Source organism: Lagopus muta, chromosome 7 (assembly GCF_023343835.1).
Source record: "Lagopus muta isolate bLagMut1 chromosome 7, bLagMut1 primary, whole genome shotgun sequence".
In the NCBI taxonomy this organism is placed as follows: domain Eukaryota; kingdom Metazoa; phylum Chordata; class Aves; order Galliformes; family Phasianidae; genus Lagopus; species Lagopus muta.
The window spans coordinates 48,260,536-48,288,113 of NC_064439.1; the positions used below are offsets into that span (position 1 = coordinate 48,260,536).

The 27,578-nt window shown below is 54.3% G+C and overlaps 1 protein-coding gene and 1 pseudogene across 1 annotated transcript in view; both read right to left on the reverse strand.

Annotated features, from left to right (window-relative positions):
• Positions 1 to 584: 584 nt before the first annotated feature.
• LOC125695653 (AT-rich interactive domain-containing protein 5A-like) lies at positions 585 to 2,474 on the reverse strand (annotated as a pseudogene).
• A 15,537-nt stretch (positions 2,475 to 18,011) lies between these two features.
• The window catches only part of LOC125695655 (uncharacterized), a 123,205-nt gene continuing 113,638 nt past the window's right edge, over positions 18,012 to 27,578 (reverse strand). Inside the window, exons 6-7 of the mRNA XM_048950368.1 lie at positions 18,802 to 18,900; positions 18,012 to 18,373 (exon numbers count right to left, since the gene is read on the reverse strand). Coding sequence (XP_048806325.1) covers positions 18,149 to 18,373; positions 18,802 to 18,900 — 324 coding nt within the window. The 3' untranslated portion in view covers positions 18,012 to 18,148. The remainder of the gene's footprint in view (positions 18,374 to 18,801; positions 18,901 to 27,578) is intronic.

The window sequence follows — 27,578 nt, forward strand, 5'->3', positions numbered from 1 at the left end:
GGGATGAGCATCTCCTTGCTCCTTCCATTTTACAGCTCATAGCAAGGTGCTCAAGACACCCCACAGTTGTGGGGAGCAGCTGGCACAAGAGAACTAAGTCTTGAGGCTGCAGCAAAGATTTTGGGTCATTTGCAGTGGCTCAGTGGGAGCTTGCAGAGGCAAAAAGCAGCTGGAGATGTGCTCTGCAGTTCTGTGCTAGTTTGCAGATTCCTCAGGAGTTGTCCTGGGTCATCTGGCTTCCACCAAGAGCGCTCCTTGTCTCTCCACAGATCACATCCCAGGTGCTGTCTGTCTGTCTGTGGTAGATTCCAGAGCAAGGAGGCCTCTCCATGCCATCGCTGCACAGTGATTTCAGCCTGTGGCACCCACACTGGGACACATGGATGCTCCAGGAAACAGCTGTGAGCCCTGGGGCTGGAATAAAGATGCCAAAAACAATGTAGAAAAAAACCCAGAGGAAAGTCTCAGTTTGTGCAGGAAACTCTCAGGCAACACACCTGCTAAGGTGAAGCTGTTTTTTGCCTGCAACCTAGCCCTAATTCCAGGAATCAAGCATACCCCACACACCACCAGCTGGGACCATCTGGTGAGGTTTGTTTTGGATGCTACTCTCCTGCACCCCTTTTGGAGCAGCCAGTGTGCTTGCCATGGATGCTTGCTGCTGTCCTGAGCCCTTTATAACCTCAGTAGCCCCTGCTGTAAGGCAGCATACTTGAGCACTAAAATGGCATGGTTTTGTAGGAGGGAGCAGGGGCTTTGTACCAGGGAGCTGCAGAGCATCCTGGGCACAGCATGGCAAGATGGGAACATCCACTGCATGTCTGTGTTGGCTCTACAGAACTGCACAGGGGCACAGCATCTCTAGCAAGAAAACCTCTGCAGCTCATTCTGCTCCCTTATCTTTTTAAAACATGACACGGTCCAGCTCATTGTGGCCATGGGCCACAGCAGCTCTGACAGCATCCCAGTGCTGCGGCATCCCGCTGCTGCCTCTCCGAGGGGCCAGGGCTGATCCAGAGCAAGGCAGCAGCTTGGTGCTGCAGTGGGAAGCGGAGGTGTGTGGAGTGCTGTAGGTGTGCTGGCTGTGCCACGTCGCTGTGGGGTAGAGCTGGTGCTGCAGTGAGCCCTTGTGGGATGGTGGTGGTGCATGGGGTTGGCGGGCTGTGCAAGCTGGTTATCGCAGGGCTGGGGAAAGCAGGAATAATGGAGATAATGGAGAGAGGTGGCTTTGTTGGGGCTGCCTGATTTTTTCAGGTGCTCCAGAGGGTTGCTGAAGTTGATCAGGAAATGCAGCATCTCTCCCTTGTAAATGTTTTGGGCTGAGGCACTGGGGTGAGTGGAATGGCACAGCTGGGTCTGGGAGCGATGGCTTTGGGTTCAGCCAATTCTTGGTATCCCCTGGGTGAGCCAGTGCCCTTGCCCCTGCCTTCAGTTTCACGGACCAAGGGGGAAACAGCCTGCAGGCCCAAGGCTGCCTTGTCCTGTTCCACTTGGCTGTGGGTGGTGTGGGGCTCTGTGCCAGTGGGCTGAAGCCGGCCCCAGGGGGCACCCATCAGGCTTTGACAGCAGCAGAGGTGGCTGGCTGCGGGCTCTCTCTGCTCCACGCTTTGGTTCACAGGTCTTGGGCTGCTCCCAGTCGTCCTCCGTGTCCTCGGGTTGTGGTTCCAAGAAATCCTTCAAGTTGGAGAAGTATCCCCCAAAGGGCTGGCAGCTGATGTGTTTCAGCAGCTGATTGCAGTATGCGTGAAAGAAGCCGGTGAAGACAGCGGGTGCAGGGCCCCCATCCTCAGCTCTTGGGTAAGGCTGTGTGTCCTGCCAGGGGAGCACTGCGATGGGTCCTGCCTCACTCCAGCCTTCCCTGGATACGTCCTTCAATCCTTGTGTCTCTGGGCTCCTCTGCTCCTTGAAGTGGGGGTTGGCTGCCAGCCGGCTGGGCTCTGGGTTGGGGTGAGTGCTGCTCACTGCCCCATTGCCCTCCAGGCAGTGCTGTTAGTGGCAGTGGCAGGACTCTGCCTCACTCACCTGGGCCAGCAGCTTCTTCTTGGCCAGCAGAGACATGATGGGGTGGTTGCCTTTGGAGTAAAAGCTGGAAAAGAGGCACTTGCTGGCTTCAGTGTGGGCACAGCGAGTGCCGGGCCACCCCCCAGAGGGGCTGTGCCAGGGCCGTGGGGCTGGCACATTGCTCCACTGGCCAGCCTTGCTTGTGGGCCTCTGTTTGGTCTTCCTGGGTGGGGAATGCAGCCATCAGGAGGTACCCGGAGGGGCAAATCTGCTCAATGCATCTTTAAGATGGGGAAGAAGAGTATACCTATCTGAGAATACCTCAGTGGTGTAAAAATGTCAGCACTGATGGATATCTGTGATGGAAACTTGTGTGAGAGCAATAATTCAGTAATAAAATAGGTCAGATCCTTACGCTGAAGTTGGGTACCTTACAAGAACCATTTTGTGATTTTGTTTGACAGTTTGCTCTGCATGATGTGGATGGTGGAGCTGTGAGGATGTGATCCATTTCCAGTTGTGAACAGGATTGCTCTCAGAGCTGCTGCAGTGAGATGCGTGTTGGCTGACTAAGCTTAAACTAAGTGCCTCCAAATATCAATGTGTGTGTGGGGATTTTGTGATGAAATTCTGTGATTTCATCCTTGCCCTGCAGCAGCTCTGAAGAGGCCCTTGTTTTCCCAAACCCTGTTTTGCTGCTAATTGAGGCTGATGGCAAGTGCTGTGCTTTGGGCCCTTTGCTTTTAGTTTCTGTGGCCTGTGTAACCTGGAGGGTGCTTTCTTTCACGTTTTTTTGTTTGCTAGCCACCTTTTTGGTAGATAAGATTTATTAGGGATGTTCTTGCTTTCCTGTGGTGGCTATACGTAGGTGCTGGACCAGGGGAGGTTATCAGGAAAGGGAAGATTTGCTGCACTAATTGAATTGTAGCCTTTTAGACAAATGGAAGTTAAGGTGCTGATACTGTGCTGTGTAGCTGGAGGACTTCCTCAGGAATAATCTGGGCCTTTATCCCCAGTTCCCAATTTGAGCTTCTCCATCTGTTTCTACCCATATTGGAGCAGACCTGTATCTTGGAGGCAAGATCTGGGCAGTGAAAAGCTTAGTCTTGAGGGATATGGACTGGCCACATTAGTATATGAAATGTTCAGGCATGGAAGAGAACAGCCAGTTTACAGCTGAGGAATAGTTTGCCTTTCCTCTTAAATTCTTGCCCCTGGTTTCTATGAGCACTGTTTCCCACTGCTTGCAGTGAGACTCAGCCCTGGGTATGAGGGGGCCTGGTGCTTAGTGAGGTGTAACTGCAGCTCTGCACTGAAGCAAACTGCACCCAGCAGTATCACAGGAGCTTGAACATCTGGTGTGTGCTTGGTTTTAAACTGGACATGCTTTAATGGGACGGGATTTGTGGGCTGCCACTCGTTCCCTTGGGACATTTCTGTAAGGCTGTTTGAAGACGTTAGGACTGCCAAGTGTCCTCGTGCCCTTCTGTCAGTGATGACTGTTCTCAAGGCACACATATAAGCAGAGTCATACTGTCAGGTTTGTTTTTGAAGTGAAGAGACAAAAATGAAATAGGGCATTTTTAGCTTGGATCAGTTCCCTAATCCGGTGCAGTGCGTGCTCTGACACTGAGAAGGTGATGGCTGAGCAAGGCTGGGGGCTGCTGGTGCTCCTTAAGAGGGCAAGGAGCATGCTGAGCTGTGCTACTGGCTGGAGCTAGCAGGTCTGCAAATGGCTGTGCTGAGGGGTCAGGCCTTGCAGAGAGCTGGGGCCAGCAGCTGGGAGACGACGGCTTCACAGCCAGCCCTCCTGCAGATCACCATGACTGGCGTTGGGCTGCAGCCTTGTGTGATGGCTCAGGTCAAGCAGGGGGGCTGGAGACAGGTGATGTTACTGGGTGGGAGCCACCAAACCGACAGTCTTCCACGTTCCTGTGCCTTGTACAGGCTGTGGGAACTGGAGTTTGTTTTAGAGTGAGTTGCAAACTTCTGCAGTGCCCAGTCTGCAGTGGTTCGGTCTGTCCGCTCTTGAAGTCAGTGGGAGCCTTCCTGGTAGTTTGGTTATTCAACTGTTCCACGAGAACCTTCCCTAAATAAAAGTATTTAGCTGTGGAAACATTTGACCGTAGGCCAGCAGGCAGAAATAGTGTGTGCAGAGGGGTTTGTGAATGTACCTTGCCTCTCTCTGTGCTGTGACTGCTGCAATACCATGATAAAAATAATATAAAGGATTCTAATAACTAATGAACTTGTTCGTTGATGGATTAAGTGTTGTCTTAAGGGCAGCAGCTGGAGTCCATCTAATAAAAGTTGGCTGGAGGTGTGTCCTGTGGCTATGGCAAACTTTGCTTTATAATAGCCTGTACTTTTCAGTAGCTGCTTGCCATGCTGTGATGTGGTTGGAGAGGGAGAAACAGAGCACTGGTCATTTCCCAGCAGATAGCGATAAGTTTCTACTCAGTCACGATGCTCTGTGATCTGACAGGTTTATAATTATTATCCTAAGATTGATGTATCTGAGGGGACTGTAAAGATGTGCAGCATTAAGAAATCAGTAATCATTCCATCTTGAAATGCAGTTTCTGTACAACATCACAAATGTGTATCAAAGGTTTGATTCTAGGCTTGTCATTCCTCTCCATCCCTTCCTCTCCTCTCCACTCCCAAGTTCAGCATCCTTTGCTGTGTCAGAAAAGGGACTGTGTGGTGGCCCACTTCTTTCCTGATGGAAAAACAGGGATGGTAATACCAGCACCATTGGAAAGGCTGTTAAACTTGCTGTGTGAGCTTTCCTTTCCCCACAGTGCAGTTTTGATCTTGGGAAAGTCCCCTCTTCGTCCCTGCTGGATGAGGGTGATGAAGGTTCACGCGCTGTTTCTCCATGAAGGGCTCTGGAGGGCCGTGTTAGCTGTGTGCAGAGTTGTGGTTCGTGCCCATTTCCCTTTCCTCCCTCTCCCTCCTCATTCAGCCCTCGTTGAACATCACGAGTTTGGCCGTCAGGTGCCGCCGTGTCCTGCAGGACTTCTTCCTTCTTTCGCTCTGAGTTCTCCCCATTCGGGCCTGTTTTTGAGATGCTGTTGTAAGCAATGCTCTGATCTGGAGAGCTGGAAACCTCTTTATCTCAGAGCACAGCTGTTCACAGCTGGCAAATAATGGACTGTATGATGGAGACTGGGAAACTACTGCAGTTTCTCTGTGGAAGGCTCAGCTTTACAGCACGAGGTTCTGAGCTGGTCCAGTTTTGCTCCCACAAGGAAAGTAGAGGATTGGAAAAGGAAATGCTGTCCCAGCAGTAAGAATGTGCTCATCTACTGACTTTGGTGATCCTTGGCTAGGAGCTGCAAAATGCCTAAGAGTGCTGACACTATTTCCTTACTGTTTGTGTTCATTCTTCCTCTACGTTTTGTTAGAATGGGTTGAAACATTTTTTCAACTGTGATTTAGAATGGTAGAGCTACTAAGGCTGAGAAGCCCTCTGAAGTCATCTAGTGCAGCCATCACCACCATGTCCTCTAAACCATGTCCTCTGTTTAGGCAGCTCAGCTGCTGACTGAAAAGTGAGGCATTCCTTGATGATATCTTCATATCTTACATCTGCAGTATTTGTTGTCCAGGTCTTATTTCACGTTCTGTTTTCTCATCTACCCCAATAAAAGCACGCTCATCTTGGGGAGGATGTGGCAACTTGAGTGCTGCTTTTTACTGTCCTGAGAACTTGTAATGCGTGGCTGTTCACCAGTGTTTCCAGTTCTGAGATGGGGAGAGCAAGACAAAAACGTTTATTACGTCTTCCCTTCTCAGGTGCAAGAGTCTCAGGTTATGTCCAGAGGTCTGGCAAGGATAGAATAAGAGGTTTTTGCCTTTGGTTCAAGTCGTGTACTTTGGCTAGCAGGGCAAGCCACAGGATTACCCAGCTGAGCAGAATTATTCATGTGTTTCAGTATTCACAGGCTTGTGCCTCAGGAAAGGTGCATGGAAGAGCTGGTGGCAGAAGCAGCCCAGCACGGCCAGCTCCTCACTGCAGTTCTGTATGGGAGAAGTGCTGTGCCTGGCTCAATGGCAGGACAAGCTTGGCTTTGGCTGGTTTTCAGAGGAAAAGGCAAGCTTTTGTGCTGGTGGAAGAAAGCCTGGATGCCAGCAGAAATGCTTGGACATCAGCTGTGTTTGATGGGTCTCCATTCAGCGATGGCTTTTTGCCTGCTTAATGATTTCTAAGTTCTTCAAGCCCTGAGCTCCGCACTGTGCTGTTTTCCCACCAGTCAAATTACCCTGTTTCCTTCAGAACTCTCCCTCACACAGGAGCTGGCACTTGGCTGCGAGTTTTACCTCTCCTTCACTTTGTCACCCGTCACTGTTCTGTTGGCCTGCATACCAGTCCATGTCCCTGTTGTGTCAGTGCTGTTCTTAACACTGCAAATTGCATTTTCCTCCTTCTGGTCAGGATACAGAAGCAGAAGCTGACTGACAGCTGGTTTTCCTGCAGTCTTCCTGCAGTGCTCATGCAGATGGTGTGTGGCTGTTCAGCAAAATAGAAGGCTTTTTCACATCCCTCTGGCTTTTACCCATGAGCATTTTGTTCTGCTGGTTGGCAGAACGGTGAGGATGGGATTGCATGGTGGGATCATTGGTATTTCTAAACTAAAGCCCCTGGCAGATCCTTGGTACTTCAAGCTGTTGTGCTGCCTCACCAGGTGGATCAGAAACGCAGGCTGGCATATCTCACTGGCTGATTCATTGGCCGAACAGTGACATTTCAAACCCACGAGCTCGTCTGGATGTTAATTGTCAGGGGACTAAAGCTTGTTGGAATACGGGCTGTCTCTTTGCATATTATGTGCGTTGTGTGCAGTTGAGTCTTGCAGTATCTCTGCAATTCACTCTTCTGCCATGAGGTGGGATGGTGCATCGTCCTGTTCTTGTGACGAACTGAGAGTGCTGCCCAGATGGTGAATGAGACAAGGGATTCACTGCTCCTGACTGACCAGAATCCTGGGCAACAGTTAGCAGGGCAGTATTTTCTGAGAAGGAATTTATTACAGTGCATTTGAGATCTGTCAGTGTTTCTGCTAGCGCCAGAACACTCTGGGTGTGTTTTCAAACCAGGGTTTCCAGTCCTGCTAACAAACAGTGGGGTTTGTGCACGTACCCCGTGGGCTCACGTGGAAACATACGTTAAGCATCAGCAGCTTCCTGGATGCAACTTTAAGGCTTGCTGCATTCTCTAAAGACTGAAATGGGATTTTCCTGATGCTGTAGGTTTTGATCTTATGGAATGTACATACTGGGAGGAATTACTGCTGGTGGCTGAAATGAAAGCTGGAGTTGTTCAGCGCAGAGCTGTCACGGTTCTGGTCTGCCTGGTGTGACAGTGGAAGAGCCTGGGCTGTTCTGGAGAGAACTCTGTTCATTGTACTTAAGCAGGAGCATGTCCCTGTGGTGTTATTCAGAAGAAAAGCTGTTCTAATCCACCTTACCTCAGGACCTTGTTTCTCAAATTGAGACAAGACAGGACTGTGCATGTGTGTGCATAGAATGTGATGCTGGTGTTTGGTTTTCATGAGGTTCACAGATTGGTGCCTGCTTGCTCTCAAGTTGGCTCTTGGGATGCGGTGATCCAGTGTCTCACTGGCAGTGTGACGAGTAGGACATGGTTCTTGCAGGTTTGTTTCCTTGCCCAGCTTTATTTCCACTGCTGGGTAACTGTGTCTGCAAGAGCTGCTTAACAAAAGGAATGCAGTGCACATTTTGCTAGAAAATTATAGCACTGAGTTTTGCCCATTTCCTTTAAGTGGAAAAGTGAACCTAACGTGCCTTGTTGGTGTCAAGGGATTTGTTTGCTGGAGCTGAGGAATGGTGCCTGGGGCCTGTGGGCACAAATAGATCCCAGTTTCCTGTTCATGCAGCAGCCTTTAAATGTTGCATTAGCAGTGTTAGTAAGACCCAACGGATCCAGGGACCTCTGTGCCCGAGGCTTGAAGTAAAGCTGGAGAAAAGCAAAACAGCTGACTTAAAAAATGTGTGCTTAGAAGCTGGGAAGTGATGAGAAGTGTCTTCCTCTGCTCCCATGGCAGTTCTGCTGAATAATCATCACTTGGCAAAGGGCAGCAGCATGGTAGGGAGCTCAGGGCTGCAATTCAGGAGGATTCTGAGGGAGGCGAGAGGCTTTGCTGATGCTTGGCTGGAGGAAAGAAATGTTGTGTGTTAAGAAGGTGTTTTCTGTCAAACAATGTCAGTGTCCACAGCATTTGAGGTACTGAACTCAGTGCACATGAGAGAAGCTGATGCTTTTTGTCATCTTGGTAGTGGAACAAGGAAAACTGAGGACAGTTTTTGGAACAACTTTGTTCCTCACATCTTTCCTGGAAAAAAAAAATAATTCAGGTGGCCTGGGCTGTCTGTCATTTATTCTTTCTGAGCCCTTGGAGCTGGATTTCTGCTCTTGGCTTTTCACAGGAGGTTGGGCCAACAGAGAACAGCTGATCCAGGAGCTCAGCTGGATCCAGGCTGACCTGCTGTTCAGTAAGTCCCTCCAAGCTCAGTTACAAACTTCGGTTTTCTTCTCCAAATCAGGTTTGCCTGAGTTAAGCAAGCACTGAAGCAAATCTGTTCACCTCTGTGTTTCTTTTTACGCTGCTCTTTCATTTCTGGACCTCCTGTAAGAATGACCACGTGCTTTGCTTGTTACTGATTCTGGGGTATCACAGTGCAGTTTCTCAGTCCCGTATCTGGTCGTGAGCCATATTAAGGATGGAGGAGCTTTTCCTCCCTGCACGTCTGCTGCTTCCCTGGCTTTCAGCAGAACCCCCCCTTGTGAGCAGTGTAACGTAGGGCTGAACCCTTCTGCTGAGCAGCACGGCGGGTTGTGGCTGAGTGCTGACACTGTGGCTGTGCAGGGTGGGCTGGTGCAGCACAGCTGCCATGGCTCTGTTCCTTCACTGATCCAGTCCTTGTTCAGCTTAGTTGCATTATGTTGGTGGGTTTTGTGGTTGTTTTGTAACAGTAACATGATGTGCAAATGTAACGAGCTGAAACAGGGAAGAGAAGAGCAAACCAAAGCTGCTCTTGGCTGTGTCCAGTGTGTAATTCAATGAGTCCCTCTGTGTATTTTTAAGGGATTTGAAGTGGTCTCTGGATTGCTGCTCATCTGGTTTCACACCGCCCTGCAGTGTTTTCCCTTTCGGTGCCCTTTGGCTCTGGCTCTGAACTCTGTTATACAGGCTCCACTTCAGATCATCTTCTTCCAAGGCCCTGAACTGTTGTCTGGTGCAGAATCCCGTGAGTGCTGCTTAGCACTGAGTGCACAGCGTCCCCAGGTTCCTTCTCCCCGCTGCAGTGCCATCCTCAGGGAATTCCAGAGGCTTTGCTCACTGACCTCTTCTGCCTCAGTCCAGCAGCGCAGCTCAAGCAAGCAGCTTTCTGCATTTTCACAGCATGTCATTCTTACGGCGTGTTGTGTCCAAAACTTCCTCTCCACAGCTGATTCTCAGCATTCTGGCTGTCGTGTTACCACTCTTCTCGTGACCTGATTCCAAGTGGCAGTGAAATGAACGCTTTTCTGGCACAATGCACTGAAGGTTCAGTCTGTATTGTAGGGGTCTGAGCATGGGCCCGTTTGTGTGACACGTAGTTGTTGTGATGGACTGAGAGCTAAGGTATTTTAAAAGACGTAGGAGCTTTTGTGTGTAAGAGTTTGGTATGAATAATAAAGTTTCTGGCTTTTTACTCGGGGGGGATGCAAGTTTGTGGCATTCTTCCATTTTGTGTTGGATGGTGCTTGTCTGAAAGCTGCGATATGCTCATTTCTGGTTTGCAGATAAGGCATTTTTAGGGCAAGCTGATAATGCAGCAAGGTCTGTGAAACCCTAAAGTTGTGGTTGGCAGAAAGACAGTTTGGGAAATGAGGTCACCATTACCTGACTGTTCTGTTGTGTTTTTTTTTTTTTTTTAAATTATTTTCTGAACTTTAAATCCTGTCACGTCTCCTGTAGTGGCCACTGTTGCTGTTTCACCAGTAGAACCCAAGATGGACGGAATGCCAAGCTGGCAGCTTGAGGAAGCTTGAGCCTGAAGGCCTGAAGCTTCAGAGAGGTGACTTCACTGCATGAAGGCAGCACCAGGAGAGAAACAGCTGTGCAGTGTGATTTGGGAAGGGAACGTCTGAGTGCAGACTCATCTCTGACACTGCAGCAATAGGTTGGATCTGGGAGCAGAGTGTTTTGCAGAGCTCCTGGTAGGAGTTGCTCTCTGGAGCCACAGCTCTGCAGTTATTTGCCCTTTGGAGATGCATATTTATTTGGATTAACTTCACAGGGAGCCTAGACAGTGCTAGCTGGGTCTTGGCTAGCTGACTGCTGGATGTGTAAAACGAGGTGGCATAAATTTGCCCTCACAGCTATAAGTAGTGAGGTGGGAGTTAAACTCACCATGGGGAAAGACAGAGATGGGAACGCATGCCCAAAAGCAGCCTGGGGTTTGAGTGTGGTGAGCACCTCTCTCTGTAGTGTTGGTAACCCTAAATGCAGCGGTTGCTTTGGTTTACTGTTGGTTTGTCACAGTGATGATCTCTGTGGCATCATGCAGGGCACTGCCTGCTCTGCACACTATGAGGAGTTGGACTCCATGCACACAACCAGGGGTTGCATCCAGGATGGAGTTGGGGTTAAAATGATGCTGTTCTGTGTTGTCTGAGATAGCAGAGAAAATGCAGTGAGTGCACAGCCTGCTTGCTGGAGCAAAGTGCTGCAAGGCACAGGCAGATGGCTGGTGCTGGGTACGGTGCTCAGAGCTCCCAGCTGGAATCAGAGCTCTGAGGTCTGTTTTGAACTTTGTTAATACAAAACTCTCTCTTCCCTGCTTTCTTAACTGCTATGACCAACCAAACTAACCAACCCCACTGAAGCCCTAACGCTCCTTTTGCAGCTGCTTCAGACCTCTGCCATCTCCCATTGTTTCTGTTCTGGTGATTTGGTCTGTGGACTGCAACGAGCTTCCAATGATGCTGTTGTGGCTGTTGTTTTTAAAGAGGGAATGCCCAAAGGGTTCCAGTCTGAAAAGGGCTCACATTTGCACTGTGATCAGGAGAAGGTCGGGGTGTTCCTCATTCTCCTTTGGCCCCAAGTATGAGGTGAGCTGCTTTTTGCAGGAGCTGACTGGCATCACACCCAGATGCCTTTGGTTCCCACTTACTTGCCTTATTGCTAATTCAGAAAGAAAAATTGGAGTGGTGGTGCTGGTCGTGTATTGGCAGTGCACCAAATAGCAGAAGAGAGAAATGGGCAGGGCGCTGCAGGCGCAAACTTCTTCTCTTCCTGCCGTTGCCCGTTTTTGTTATTCTGCTTAAGGCAGAGCACCCCGGCCTTGTCTGGGGTCTGCAGGCACAGCTCTGATGGAAGAGGTAGCAGGAGGGCTGTTGGAACAGGGACTGTGGTGTTTTAAAGTAGCAGCTGAGCACAAATGTTTGCTGTTGGGCTTCGTGGGAGAAGGGGCACAGGCAGATACAGCTCCCACAGTGCTTCTGTTAGCTGGCTTCTATTGTGAATGCTGAAACCTCAGGCTTCCTGCACTGACTGCGGATTTTCACTTCACTGGGGTATTTGCAATGCATGGATGTCATACTGTAATACTTGAATAAACCTTTTTTCTGTCTCTGGGTGAGCACTTGCACTTCCCCCTCCTGCTCTGTGTTGTTCTAGACTTTCAACTGACTTTTGTCTCCAGAGCTTCAGGGAGTGATGCACCAAAAGAAGCACTGGTCGCTCCACCAGAGTCCCGTTCAGGAGGGAAAATACCTGATCCCTGAAGATGCCTGGTGCACAGATGGGTCCAGCAAGGGCAACCTGAGCAAGTGGAGAGCAATAGCATACCATCCTTCCAGCGAGACGATGCGGTTCGATGAGGGGGATGGTCAGAGCAGCCAATGGGCAGAACTGCGAGCCGTGTGGATGGTTATGAGCAAGGGAGCCGGTGATGGTATCCTGAACATCTGCACAGATGGTTGGGCTGTGTGCCGGGGGCTCACTCTTTGCATTGCACCGTGGGCCACCCAGGAATGGACTGTCCACCCCACGATCTGGGGCAAGGATGTGGTTGGAGATACGGAATGCAGTCACACGCAGGACTGCAAGTGCTACCGAGCTGCTGGTCATCAGCCCAGTAGCGTGGCCTGCTTGCACACTTGACACTCGCCCCGTGTATCTGCTCATTCCTAGGTGAATCTCAGTGGTTTGGACCCAGGCCCAGTGGTGGTGCACTGAGTGCTTCCTTCAGTGCCGAGCTTTCGGGAAGCATGAATCGCTGCAGGTCTGATGGCTGCCTTCCACAGGACAACAGTGATGGGGATAAGGAGCTGATCCACCCTCCGGCCCTCATTTCTCCTGGCTCTGCTGAAGATGCTGACCTGAGCCCAGCAGCCATCGCAGTCCCCAGCCTGGATTGTGACCCAGTGTCTTTGCAGTGCAGCCCAGCCAAGCGGAGTCCGAGTGCCCGGCCAGCAGCAGCTCCACGAGGAGCAGGTGGGCATCGCTGAGGAGCAGCCGAGCCTCTTGGAGGAGGGCTTGGAATCAGGCAGCCGGTCCCAGGCAGCGGGCAGCGCACACAGGTGTGGTGCAGCCACACTTCTCTCCAAATTCAGTGCTTGATTAAATCCAAACCAATCTTTATTCTGTGATGAGCAAACCACGCTGTCTACCAAATGGTGTCAAAATATTCTTTCTCACCCTTCACTTTCCTTTCCTGCATGTGATACAGCAGCCCGCTGATCATCGGGGGCTCAATTTGCCACCAGGGAGTGTCAGCAGTCATCTGAAGGCTTCGTTGGCTGTCAGAGGGCTGCACTGATCATCAGAGATCTTCACTGAGGTCAGAGGGCTTTGCTAATCAGCAGAGGGTGTCATTGGTCATCAGAGAGGAGATCTGAGGTTCCCGAGGGAGGGGATTTGGGGATTCCTTGTTGGGTAGGTAGTGGTGGAGGGGAAGTGGGACTGAAGGGCTGAAGCAGATCCAAGTGAGGGGCAATTGGCTGCGATAAGAGAGGGGGTAAAAGGAGGCCATAGATAAGGTGGAAGAAAGGGTGAAGGGTTTGGGAGGAACTGGAAGGAGGAACTGGGAGGGAGCAGAGGGAGGGTACTGGGGCTGCTTGGCAGCACGGGGAGCTCTGTCCTTTTTGGAGCAGGCAGCACAGAGGGGATGGAGAGGCCCATGGGTGCAGCACATGGGGTGCGGGGTATGGAGCTGGGGACCCCTCCCACCACTTAGAGGTGGCCTCTGCCAGGCAGGAGCAGACACACAGTGCATGGCTCTGCTGAGGGCTTTATTGATCACTGGAGGATGCCAGAGCTGATCACATCCCTAGGACACCTTGAGACCCTCCTCCTCTGCACAGCTGTCCAAAGCATGAGGGAAGCTCTGCGGGTGGCAATGGTCCCCCTGGTACGGGGCAGGGATGGTGCCCTCCATCCCATCCATCCCCAGGCCCTGACACACAGTGCTCAGGGCTCCAGAGATCCCCAGGGTCCCTCAGTGTCCCTGCTGCAGTGCCACCCTTATTGTAACAGACTTCTGCCCTACGTCCAATCTAAACTCTCTGACTCTTTCCCCTTCTTTCTTGCAGCCCCCCTGAAGATACCAAAGGCCAGAAGAAGAATAAGGCAGCAGAAGCTTATGCTCACACTGCATACAAATGCTACAGGAGCAGAAACAAAGCGGGAAGCTCTGGGTTCCTCCAGGGAAGGCAAAACTGCACAGAGATGCCCTGGCTGTGTTTGGCAGTGCCCTTCCCTGCCTCCCCGTGTGATCCCACTGCTGAGCCAGGATGGAGCTGCCCAGTGCTGCAGAGCACCGTCCAGAGCAGGGCCGGGACCTCCTCCCCTTCCTGTCCTGCAGCTCGGCGTGCAGCCTCACCTCCTCCTGTGGCAGAGCTGTTGATCCCACGAATGCCATCTGGATGCTCCTCTAACCCCGAGCTCCTGCCCACCCTGCCAAGAAAAAGCAAACCAGCCCCCCACAGCCGGGAATGCACACAGCTTCATGCCGCTCCCCTTCACCCTGTCCTACCACAGAGACCACGGGAGCACTGATCTGGAAATTGGCACAAAACACAGCAGCGTCACTTGAAAATGCAAGTTGTGTTTTCGTTGTCATGGGTATTACAGCCCAAAGGTTGTAATAAAGTTAATGCAAAGGAGGGTAAATTACAGATGTTCCATACACAAAAGCAAAGAGGAACGGTGTGAGGGTGTTTCCCAATGGGAAGGGATACATGCAGAGACCCCAGAGGGAAGTCGAGGCAAACAGTAACTGCTACACAACCAATGGTGCAGAGAGAGAATTCACTGCCAGGAGCAGCTCACAGTCCAGTGAGAAAGATTCACAGCACTGGCTGCAGGGTTGTCGTTTAATTAGAAACAATATATAAAAACAATCTGGATTTTTTGAGCTAACTTCTACAAATATTAGGAGGGGGGGAATTGCTAAATGGTGCTGCAAGCATTGTGGGAGCAGAAGAGCCATGGCATGGGAGGTATCTTTATGCCTATCTGCACAGCAGGCCCTGCTGCCCCTGCTTTATGCCTCCACAGAATCACAGAATTGTAGGGGTTGGAAGGGACCTCCAGAGCTCATCGTGTCCAACCCCCTGCCAAAGCAGGTTCCCTACAGCAGGTCGCACAGGTAGGCGTCCAGGCAGGTCTTGGACATCTCCAGAGAAGGAGACTCCCCCACCTCCCTGGGCAGCCTGTTCCAGTGCTCCGTCACCTCACTGTACAGAAGTTCCTTCGCACATTGGTGCAGAACTTCCTATGCTGCAGTTTCCAGCCGTTTCCCCTTGTCCTGTCTCCACTCACCACTGAAAACAGTCCGGCCTCGCCATTCTGCCCCCCACAGCTTAGATATTTATAGACCTGGATCAGGTCCCCTCTCAGTCTCCTTTTCTCCAGGCTGAACAGACCCAGTTCACTCAGCCTTTCCTCATAGCAGAGATGCTCCAGGCCCTTCACCATCTTCGTGGCCCTCCGCTGGCCTCTTTCCAAGAGATCCTTCTCTTTTTTGTCCTGGGGAGCCCAGAACTGGACGCAGTGCTCCAGATGAGGTCTTACCAGGGCAGAGCAGAGGAGGAGGATCACCTCCCTCCACCTGCTGGCCACGCTCTTTTTAATGCACCCCAGGATGCCATTGGCCCTCTTGGCCACAAGGGCACACTGCTGGCTCATGGCCGACCTGTCGTCCACCAGGACACCCAGGTCCCTCTCCGCAGAGCTCCCCTCCAGCAGCTCATCCCCCAACCTGTACTGCTGCATGCAATTATTCCTCCCCAGATGCAAGACTCTACACTTGCTTTTGTTAAACCTCATCCGGTTTGTTTTTGCCCAGCTCTCAGCCTGTCCAGGTCTTGCTGAATGGCAGCACAGCCTTCAGGCTGTCAGCCAATCCTCCCAACTTCATATCATCACAAACTTGCTGAGGGTGGCCATTATCCCCTCATCAAGGTCATTGATGAAGATGTTGAACAAGAGCAGACCCAGCACAGACCCCTGAGGAACACCGCTGCTTACAGGCCTCCAAGCGGCCTCTGCACCACCAACAACGACCCTCTGTGCTCTGCCAGTCAGCCAGTTCTCAACCCACCTCACTGTCCACTCATCTATCCCACACTTGCTCAGCTTTGTTATAAGGATGTTGTGGGGGACAGTATCAAATGCCTTGCTGAAATCAAGGTAGACTACATCCACTGCTCTGCCCCCGTCCACCCAGCCAGAGACAACAGCATAGAAGGCTACCAGGTTGGTCAAGCACGACCTCCCCCTGGTGAACCCGTGCTGACTGCTCCTGATCACCTGCTCTTCTTCCAGTTGTCTGGAGATGACATCTAGCAGCAGCTGTTCCCTCACCTTTCCAGGGACAGAGGTGAGGCTGACTGGCCTATGATTGCCTGGGTCTTCCTTCTTGCTCTTTTTGAAGACCGCAGTGACATTGCCTATCCTCCAGACTTGAGGCTCCATTCCCCTCAAGTCGTCCCTGGACTCATTAAGGAAAAGGGTGACAGAGAACAAAGGGGAAACCACTGGCTACCAATGTGACAGCTTCCCACGGGGGGGAGGGGCGGGGAAGTTTGGTGGGAGAGAAAACACCAGTGAATTCTGTTTCTCTCCACCTCAAGAAGGCTTTCCTCACTCTCTCACCACAGCCTCATAGGCAAGTTGATGACATACCAGGTAAAAAAGAGGGCTACGAGGTGGGCACAAAACTACCCCAAGGGCCAGACAGAGAGGGCTGCGAGAACTGGCAAAAAGCTCAGCTAGAAGCCAGTTAATAGAAAGGTGCCTTGGCCTCTGCCCAGCACCAGTAACGTTCCACCACTCCATCAGGGCCCTGGCAGCACAGTCTGCAGATGATGCAGAGGTACGAGGAGCAGTTTAAACAGCACATCATCGTGCAGTAATTCAAACGCAGGAACTGCAAGGAGCGACAGGAAAACACTTGGCAAAGCAGTCGCCCCTCATGGCTCAGCAAAGCGCCCTCGCAGCGCCCTGGCACAACACGCGGCGCTGCCGTAACGCGCCTGAAGCCACTGGAGCTGCAGCAGCGCAGCACGGCTCGGTGTCCTCCAAGCTCGAGGCTGAGCTCTGCTCCGAGGCACATTCACCTGCTGCCCACCCGCTGCCCTCTCCTCCTCCCCGCTCCCAGCGCTGCTCTTCACACCATCCCACCCACACCTGCGCTCCTCGTGCCCCAACGCCAGGCTGATGTGCAGGCCACGGCTGCCTGCGTGCAGCTGGGCTTCCCGGGGCAAACAGCAACCCTCAGCACAGCCCAGGGCTGAAAAAGCCACCAGGAAGAGAGGCAAGCTCCAGGGGCTGAGTGTAGGGACGCCTTGCTTCCTCCCGGGCCGCTTCCCCTCCTTCGTGCTTTTGCTAGCGGTCCTTGGAGAGCAAGGGCAGGCTCACAGCCTGTGGCCAGCAGTTACAGGTGGGCTGAAAGGCCACCCGTTGGGAAGACCAACAAGGAAACGGGGGAAAACCAGCAGAATTTCAGGGGAGAGCCGACCGGTTCATGGCCCCACGATTGCCAGCCCAAGCACGGCACCTTTTGACCAGCTACGGAAAGAGGCAGCACCGTGTGGAAAAAGTTGGTTTCGCTTTTATTCAATGCAAAAGGCTCTGGCTTGTATTTATCAACACAGCCCAAAATGAAACCCCAGCGCCCAGGGTTTCTGCTTAGCAATGAGTCATTCAGCCTCCAGGCAGACACAAGGAGAAGCCTGACCCTGTGGCTACGTCAGCTCCTCTCCCTCCAGGCCCGGCCAGCCGTACTTCAATCTCACACTAGACCGGCCCTGGCCCTGAAGAGACGCAGCCGGAAGGAACACAGCCTCTCCATCTCTTGCCATAGATGAAGACCTGGCTCTGGCAAGCCCTCTTTGCTTGGAATGCAGCACAAGCCCTTCCTTTCCAGGTGCCTCAGTTCCGCTGCCCTGTCCGTGACAGAGAAAGCACGGCCATGCCACAAAACCGGACGCTGACTCAGTCCGCTGCCTTTGGTGCCACCTCCGAGGAAGCATTCCAGCTGATTCGAGTGTCCTGTGGGCCTTCTCGCTCCAGCCCTGCCTGGTTCTTTTTGCTCTCCTTCTGGGCTTTCTTCCTCAGCAGAGCAGCACTTGCCTTGGCTTTCTTCACTGTCTGGCCAGACCGAGTCCCAAGACTGTGCCAGTCCTACAAGAATCAAGGCACAAACGGTCAGGGAACCTTCACAGGTAACAAGTGGCTGACAGCTCGCGTGCGGAGCTCAAGTCACCGCCCGGGCAGCTGTGGCTGCCAGCACTGCAAACCGCCTTCCTGACATCAGGGCACGGCAGAAACTCCCCTCTATCTCCTTCCCCAAAGTCCCATACGAACTGGAACCCAAAGCCATCTCCTGCAAGGCAGCGCCTGCACAGGGCTTGGACACTGCCTGGCAGCACACACAGCACAGCAGCAGCAGCAGCAGCACGATAAGATGAGCTTGCACCTCCAGGCTCCTTGCGTGCCACCAGGAACAGCACGCACGCCCAAGGAAGCACAGAACAAACTGCCGCACTCTCAGCAATGCCGCGGCGCACTACCGTAGGCAACGGCTCCAGCTGGTTCCCTCCCAGCCCATTTCCTCAGCATTTCTATCAACCTCTATCAAACAGAGCGCTACTTACTGTCTCTGGGCACTTGGGAACCGGCAAGGTTATGGCCCACACGCACACAAGCTGGAAAACGGCTCCAAAGAAGAGGCCGGAGCGCAGCACGTTCTCCATCAGCGTGGGCTCAGGAACCTCAGGGGGCGAGAAATGCAGCTCAGCGGCCATAGCGCAGACAGCCTGCTGCTCTGCTGCTCTCCAGGAGGCTGCTTTCTACAAGGGGGAAACGAGAGCCATCATTCCATTCGTGCGCTCCGACGCTGTGACTTCCTGCTGGCAAAAACTCCCAGCCTGACTCACAGATGTGCTCTCAAGATAGCCTTGGTCTTCCGACCCAACCACAAGGAGGGACGCCAAACTTGCATTTCAGCCAGAGCTGAACAGGCAAGAATCAACTTCTCCCTGAGCTTGATCGTACACGCACGACCACTGTCTCATGAACACCAACAACAAGAGTATTCCTACCATCAGCTGCACATTTGCATCTTCCTGGCTACGTACGTGTTCATGGCCTTGCTGCTGCTGTGCCGTATGGCACCAAGCACAGCAATAAAGCACGCAGAAAGCCCATCTGCTGAGGACAGGGGGATGAGCTGGGCTCACGCCTAAGCACTGCTTACTGCAAAGGAAGGCACACCTACCTGGCAACGGCCACGCAGGATGCTCGAGACACAGTCACACACTGTTCTCCTGAGGCCCAACGCAACGGCGCAGCCACTCACACTCTGCTCCTCGACGGTCTGCAACACAAAAGTCACAAGCTGCAAATTCAATCCATCCAAGATGCCATCGGGCCTCCGTGCTCACGGCACTCGCACTCATGTCTTCGCATGAGCAATCAGGCGTGTGCTTACCGAGTGAGCGCTGCTCACTGCCACTCGACACCAGCAATCTAGCCCTAACTGTCAAGTATGAACAGGAACCTATGCCTAACACTAAAAGACTACAACTAACCTATGCCTAACTCTAACAGAAGAACAGGAACCTATGCCTAACACTAAAACACTACAAGTAACCTATGCCTAACTCGAACAGAAGAACAGGAACCTATGCCTAACACTAAAAGACTAAAAGTAACCTATGCCTAACTCTAAAATACGAACAATAATCTACTCCTAACACTAACACTAACACTAAAATCAACAACAACAACAACGAAACTATAATTTCTGAAGCATTTAAATGGGAAGAGGAGAACTTGGCTCCCCAGGAGGCTCGGAGGAGGAGCTGATGGAAACTCATGCCACCCAGCTAATGCTGGGGGCGGGGGCCGCGCAGCGGGTAGGGAGCTGAGCGCCTGGACCAGCGGCGGTGGGACGGCGCCGATGCGGGGCCTGGCACGGTGGTGTGGTGCCAGGCCAGCTGTGCCGCAGGCGGATCCACCTCCATGGGCTCATCTGGAGGTGGATCCACCTCCATGGGCTCATCTGGAGGTGGATCCACCTCCATGGGCTCCACGGAGGTGGTCACAGCGCTGGTCCAGGCGCGATGGAAACGGAATCGCTGCCCCCTCCTCCGCTTGATCTTCAAGGCGGCCCCCCTCCTCCTCTTCGCTTCTGGGAAGCCAAGCTCCCTCTTCCCATTTAAAATAGGGCAAAATTCGCCCCTCGCTCTCTTCACTCCAGGCATGGCTGCCAGAGCTCACAGAGGCGAGTGCGTTGGCCGGGGCAGCGGTGACCAAGGTGACGGCTGTGATGCGGCAAAGGTTCTAAAATGGCAGCCGCACTGCTGGCAATGGCGTTCCACATAGCATGAGGAGGGGGCTGCAGGACAGGGCACGGGACGGCAGCTAGAAGACACTCCCCGTGCCCAGCGGGCAGCCCTTCTCTCCGGCAAGCAAGAGGCCACAGAGGAGCCGGCCCCGAGCAAAGGGCCCTCGGCCTCCTTCATCCTCTCTCTTCTTCCACCCAGGAATCTCTTGGGGCTGGCACATGCAGCACACAGCGCCGTGTTCAGGGGCCTCCCGAGCCCAGCGCCAACAACAGCAGGCTCCAAAGCGCACCTCACCACGCCTGCCTCCTGGCACACACAAGCTCCGCTTTCCACCTTAGCACCCAGCGCCTCTTCTTGCGCCTCACGGCTGCGGATTCAACCATTCCCTACCAGAAATACGGCCAGCTGCGTTTTCATTACAACCACTCTCACTCCATTCCACATCCGCGCACAATGCTGGCACACACACACGTGGCCACTCTGGCTCACCGATGCCTTGCGGGGACCCACACAACAGCAGGAGCCAAGCAGGCAGAAACGTGCCGTGCTCCTGACTGATGGCAGTCTGAAAATCTCCCTCTCCCTCCCCCCCACTCGACTAAGGCAGCACTCCTCCCAAGCAACAAACACAATCACACACAACTGCAGCCCTGCCTCGTCCCGACAACGGACGTCCACAGGAAGCACATCTTCACAAACCTTCTTCCAGCTCCGCGCCCTCCGGCCAACACAGCACCCACGCGCCTTGCTCCACTGCCTGCCCGCCCGCCCGGGCTTTGCTGGCGACAACCAGGCCCTACGGGGCCTCCTCCTTCACACACCCCAAACACCAACACAGCTCCGCACTCGCACGGCCTTCCCTGAGAGGAAGCTGCCCCCCGACCCCGCACCACTCGCCGGCGCCGCATGCATCACCTCTGTGTGCCGGCAGCACCGCCAGCTCCTCCCCCGAGCGCCCCTCCATGCCCCCGCGCCCAGGCCCGACCCCGCTCCCAGCACACAGCCCGCTCCTCCCGGCCCCGCTCACCGGCCCGGCGCCGCCATGCCGCGCTGCCCTGGAAGTGCTCTCCGCCGGCACGAAGCACTTCCTGCCCCGGCCCTACCAACCGCCTGCGGCGTCACGTTGCTGAGGGCGGCCTGGGGGCAGCCCGGGGCCTGGACGAGGGGGAGGGGCAGCTGGGGGGCTCCGCTGCCGGTTTCCCCTCGGGTGGCGCCGGCGGCGTGCAACTTGTCTTCTTTTCTGCCTTTTCCCTTTTCCCCCTTTTGCTTTCCTTTGCCTTTCTTTTCTTTGCCTTGCTTCTCTTTTCCTTTCCTTTTCTCTTTCTCTCTTCCCCTTCACATTTCCCTTTTTCTTTCCTTTCATTTCTTACTTTCTTCCCCTCCTCTCCCCTCCCTTCCGTTTGCTTTCTGTCCACACTCAGTCTGCACATCTCCAATGGACATGGCTGGAGAAGATCAGCTACGCAGGCAATAAATGGCTTGTGCTGTGCTTCACTGCTTTGTGCTCTTGAAAGACACTGATTTGTTTTGCCCTTTCCTAACCCCCAAGTATCAGGAGGGCCCGGCTGGCTGTGCTGCGGAGCCTTATCACCCCACAGTCTGAAGACTTGGGGGAAAAGCTCAGCAGCTACGTAGCTGCCAAGGGAAGATTTCATGCCCTGGCCTTCATACAGCCCGGCTCTCCCCGCTCTGCTCTGCTCTCCTGCCATCCCCTGCAGCCCCTGTGCTGCGACAAACACGAGCGCGGCTCGGGCCCAACGCCCTCCCTGCTGCACACCCTCTCACGGCCCCATGTGCTGCACCCACACCACTGCCCCAGCCCCGCAGCCCTCCTGCCCGCAGCGCAGCCCCACGCACCGGGCTCGGCCCCAGCCCCCAGGAGCTGATGGAGGTGACTCAGCCATCGCTGCATCCACACCCAAACCTAACACGCACTAACCGCTCCTCAATACTCCATTTCCCCCCTTTGCAGCCAGCTCCTTGGCTGCACACAGCCCGACAATCCGGTCTTTCCTCTCCAGCAGTGCAGCCGGCAGGCGGGCAGGCAGGCAGGCAGGCAGCAGAAGGCAGTGCCGTGTAGCACGCTGGACCCAGTGCACCGTGCAGACTCCTTCGTGGAAGGAGGAAGATGCCGACGCGCCAAGCCAAAATGGCAGGCAGACACTCTTGATGTGCAGCCCCTCCCCTCCCCTCCTCTCCCCTCCCCTCCCCTCCTTTCCCCTCCCCTCCCCTCAGCTCTCTCGGGCTCCGGCTCAGCAAGGTGCCCTCGCAGCACCCAGACGCTCCACACGCGCCGCTGCCCATGACGCGCTCGAAGCCATTGCAGCTGAAGCAGCGCAGCACAGCTTGCTGCCCTCCCGGCTCACGCCTGAGCTCTGGGCCCGAGGTGCGCTCACCTGCAGCCCTCCCGCTGCCCTCTCCTCCTGCCCCACTCCCAGCGCTGCTCTTCACACCAGCCCACCCGCACTTGAACTCCTCGCGGCTCAACGGCAGCCTGACGTGCAGGCCACGGCTGCCCGCAGGTACAGCTGGCCTTCCCAGGGCAAGCAGGAACAGTCAGTGCTACTACACAAGGCTGAAAAAGCCACCAGGCAAGCTGGAGAGACAAGCTCAAGGGGCTGAGTGCAAGGATACCTTTCTTCCTCGCGCGCTGCTTCCTCTCCTTTTGTTTCTCTCAGTCCTCACAGAGCAAGCTGATGCTCACACGCTCCGCTAGCAGTTGCGCTTTGGCTGAAAGGCCACCCCTTGGCAAGACCAGCATGGAAACGCGGGAAAAGCAGCTCCATCTCCAGGGAGGGACGTGAAGCCGGCCGGTTCATTGCCCTGCCACTGCCAGCCCAAGCCAGGCATGTTTGGACCAGCTACTCAAAGAGGCAGCACCAGGTGTAAAAGGTTTCTTTCCCTTTTATTTTAAACTAAGGGATTTGGGTTGCATGTTGTAGATATGTCAATAGACAATAAAATAGCCTGGATACCGCTCATGACCAACCACATGCGGTAAGTTCACCTCATCATCAACATTCTGAAACAGCTATCGAGCTGAAGGACCCTGAAGGAATGCGGCGTCCCCAGCTCTTGCCACACATGAAATCCCGCACAGGCAAAGTCCGATTTGCTGGTCACACATCAGAAGCCCTTCCAGCTTCCTCAGTTCCTCTCCAATATCCGGGCAAGGGAAAGCACGGCCATGCCACAAAACCAGACGGACAGTGCGCTGCCTTTGGAGCACCTCTCAGCAAGCATTCCAGCTGCTTCCTTTGGCCTTTGAGGCTTAGCGCTCAAGCCCTCACCGTTTCTTTTTGCTTTCCTTCTTGGCTTTCTTGCTTAGCTGTGCAGCACTTGCCTTTGGTTTCTTCACCGTCTCCCAAGTCTTAGACTCCAAGCCGTCCGAGTCCTACAGGAATCAATTCACAAACAGTAAGGGAACTTTCTGACAATTGCCTGACAGCTCGCTTTGGGAGCTCAAGTCACCTGACTGGGCAGCTTTGGGTGCCAGTGCTGCACATTGCCTTCCTGACATCAGGGCACAACAGAAACTCCACCTCTGTCTTGTTCCCAAAAATCCCACATAAACTACAGTCTACAGGCCTTGCCTGCAAGGCAGTCCCTGCACAGGGGGACGCCCTGCCTGCCACTCACAGGCCACAGCAGCAGCAGCAGCAGATGAGCTTGCACCTCCAGGCTCCTTGCGTGCCACCACGAACAGCACGCACGACCAAGGAAGGGCAGAACAAACTGCCGCATTCTCAGCAATGCCGCGGCGCGCTACCGTAGGCAACGGCTCCAGCTGGTTCCCTCCCAGCCCATTTCCTCTGCATTTCTATCAACCTCTATCAAACAGAGCGCTACTTACTGTCTCTGGGCACTTGGGAACCGGCAAGGTTATGGCCCACACGCACACAAGCTGGAAAACGGCTCCAAACAAGAGGCCGGAGCGCAGCACGTTCTCCATCAGCGTGGGCTCAGGGACCTCAGGGGGCGAGAAATGCAGCTCAGCGGCCATAGCGCAGACAGCCTGCTGCTCTGCTGCTCTCCAGGAGGCTGCTTTCTACAAGGGGGAAACGAGAGCCATCATTCCATTCGTGCGCTCCGACGCTGTGACTTCCTGCTAGCAAAAACTCCCAGCCTGACTCACAGACGTGCTCTCAAGATAGCCTTGGTCTTCCGACCCAACCACAAGCAGGGACGCCAAACTTGCATTTCAGCAAGAGCTGAACAGGCAAGAATCAACTTCTCCCTGAGCTTGATCGCACACGCACGACCACTGTCTCATGAACACCAACAACAAGAGTATTCCTACCATCAGCTGCACATTTGCATCTACCTGGCTACGTACGTGTTCATGGCCTTGCTGCTGCTGTGCCGTATGGCACCAAGCACAGCAATAAAGCACGCAGAAAGCCCATCTGCTGAGGACAGGGGCATGAGCTGGGCTCACGCCTAAGCACTGCTTACTGCAAAGGAAGGCACACCTACCTGGCAACGGCCACGCAGGATGCTCGAGACACAGGCACACTGTTCTCCTGAGGCCCAACGCAATGTCGCAGCCACTCACACTCTGCTCCTCGACGGTCTGCAACACAAAAGTCACAAGCTGCAAATTCAATCCATCCAAGATGCCATCGGGCCTCCGTGCTCACGGCACTCGCACTCATGTCTTCGCATGAGCAATCAGGCGTGTGCTTACCGAGTGAGCGCTGCTCACTGCCACCTGACACCAGCAATCTAGCCCTAACTGTCAAGTATGAACAGGAACCTATGCCTAACACTAAAAGACTACAACTAACCTATGCCTAACTCAAGAACAGGAACCTATGCCTAACACTAAAAGACTAAAAGTAACCTATGCCTAACTCAAGAACAGGAACCTATGCCTAACACTAAAAGACTAAAAGTAACCTATGCCTAACTCTAAAATAGGAACAATAATCTACTCCTAACACTAAACACTAAAATCAACAACAACAACAACAACGAAACTATAATTCCCGAAGCATTTAAATGGGAAGAGGAGAACTTGGCTCCCCAGGAGGCTCGGAGGAGGAGCTGATGGAAACTCATGCCACCCAGCTAATGCTTGGGGCGGGGGCCACGCAGCGGGTAGGGAGCCGAGCGCCTGGACCAGCGGTGGTGGGACGGCGCCGATGCGGGGCCTGGCACGGTGGTGTGGTGCCAGGCCAGCTGTGCCGCAGGCGGATCCACCTCCATGGGCTCATCCGGAGGTGGATCCACCTCCATGGGCTCATCCAGAGGTGGATCCACCTCCATGGGCTCCACGGAGGTGGTCACAGCGCTGGTCCAGGCGCGATGGAAACGGAATCGCTGCCCCCTCCTCCGCTTGATCTTCAAGGCGGCCCCCCTCCTCCTCTTCGCTTCTGGGAAGCCAAGCTCCCTCTTCCCATTTAAAATAGGGCAAATTGTGCCCCTCGCTCTCTTCACTCCAGGCATGGCTGCCAGAGCTCACAGAGGCGAGTGCGTTGGCCGGGGCAGCGGTGACCAAGGTGACGGCTGTGATGCGGCAAAGGTTCTAAAATGGCAGCCGCACTGCTGGCAATGGCGTTCCACATAGCATGAGGAGGGGGCTGGAGGACAGGGCACGGGACGGCAGCTAGAAGGCGCTCCCCGTGCCCAGCGGGCAGCCCTTCTCTCCGGCAAGCAAGAGGCCACAGAGGAGCCGGCCCCGAGCAAAGGGCCCTCGGCCTCCTTCATCCTCTCCCTTCTTCCACCCAGGAATCTCTTGGGGCTGGCACACGCAGCACACAGCGCCGTGTTCAGGGGCCTCCCGAGCCCAGCGCCAACAACAGCAGGCTCCAAAGCGCACCTCACCACGCCTGCCTCCTGGCACACACAAGCTCCGCTTTCCACCTTAGCACCCAGCGCCTCTTCTTGCGCCTCACGGCTGCGGATTCAACCATTCCCTACCAGAAATACCGCCAGCTGCATTTTCATTACAACCACTCTCACTCCATTCCACATCCGCGCACAATGCTGGCACACACACACGGGGCCACTCTGGCTCACCGATGCCTCGCGGGGACCCACACAACAGCAGGAGCCAAGCAGGCAGAAAAGTGCCGTGCTCCTGACGGATGGCAGTCTGAAAATCTCCCTCTCCCTCCCCCCCACTCGACTAAGGCAGCACTTCTCCCAAGCAACAAACACAATCACACACAACTGCAGCCCTGCCTCGTCCCGACAACGGACGTCCACAGGAAGCACATCTTCACAAACCTTCTTCCAGCTCCGCACCCTCCGGCCAACACAGCACCCACGCGCCTTGCTCCACTGCCTGCCCGCCCGCCCGGGCTTTGCTGGCGACAACTCGGCCCTACGGGGCCTCCTCCTTCACACACCCCAAACACCAACACAGCTCCGCACTCGCATGGCCTTCCCTGAGAGGAAGCTGCTCCCCGACCCCGCACCACTCGCCGGCGCCGCACGCATCGCCTCTGCGTGCCGGCAGCACCGCCAGCTCCTCCCCCGAGCGCCCCTCCATGCCCCCGCACCCAGGCCCGACCCCGCTCCCAGCACACAGCCCGCTCCTCCCACCCCGCTCACCGGCCCGGCGCCGCCATGCCGCCATGCCGCGGAAGTGCTCTCCGCCGGCACGAAGCACTTCCTGCCCCGGCCCTACCAACCGCCTGTGGCGTCACGTTGCTGAGGGCGGCCTGGGGGCGGCCCGGGGCCTGGACGAGGGGGAGGGGCAGCTGGGGGGCTCCGCTGCCGGTTTCCCCTCGGGTGGCGCCGGCGGCATGTTCTAACTGAAATCCCTGTTGCTTTCCCCTTAACTCTGGGTTTTTTTTCCCTTAAATATGGCTTTTTCTGCCAGAAATCCCTGTTATTCCTGTTAAATACAGCTTTTTCTGCTAGAAATCCCTGTTTATCCCCTTAAATACAACTTTTTCTGCCAGAAATTCCTGTTTTTCCTATTAAATCTGGGGTATTTCCCCTTACATGCGGTTTTTCTGCTAGAAATCCCTGTTTTTCCCACTAAATCTGGCTTTTTTCCCATGACAGTGTCCCTGCTCCAGTGCCACCCTTATTGTGACAGACTTCTGCCATTGGTCCCATCTAAACTCTCTCTCTTTGCCCTTCTTTCTTGCCGCCCCCCTCCAGACACCGAAGGCCAGAAGCAGAACACGGCAGCAAACATGTGTGCGTGTCCATGTGCATGAACACGGCGTGTGCAGCGAGGGCTCTGCACAAGGCTGTGTGGCTTTGCACACCTTTGCCCGTGCGTTCAGATGGTTGCACACAGGTGTGCCAGGAGGTGCAGGCAGTGTGTGTGAGTGCACAGGGTTGTGTGAGTGCGCCAGGAAGTCGTTGGAGCAGCAGCTCCTGGCTGCCGCTGCACAAATCAGGCCGTGCGCTCTGTGTCCATCTCTACTGGTGATGTTTTTATTGACCACAACCAAAGTTTAGTTGGAGTTGGGCGGCACTCGCAGTGCTGCCCTGTAACGCCGCGCGCCGCAGCGCTGCCGGCTGATGCTGCTCCTCTCAGTCCCTCAGCTGCAGCTGCTGCATCATCTCCACCAGGCTGTTCATTGTGGAGCACTGGAAAGAAACAGAGTGAGTGTAGAAACAATGTGGGGAGCTCTCCTGCAGAAAGGCTGATCAGGACACTTGCAGAACGGCCCCATGCAGCACAGCACGTTCCTGCCGTTCAGGTCGCTGGCGTTACTTCCCACAGCAGCTGCCTATGCTA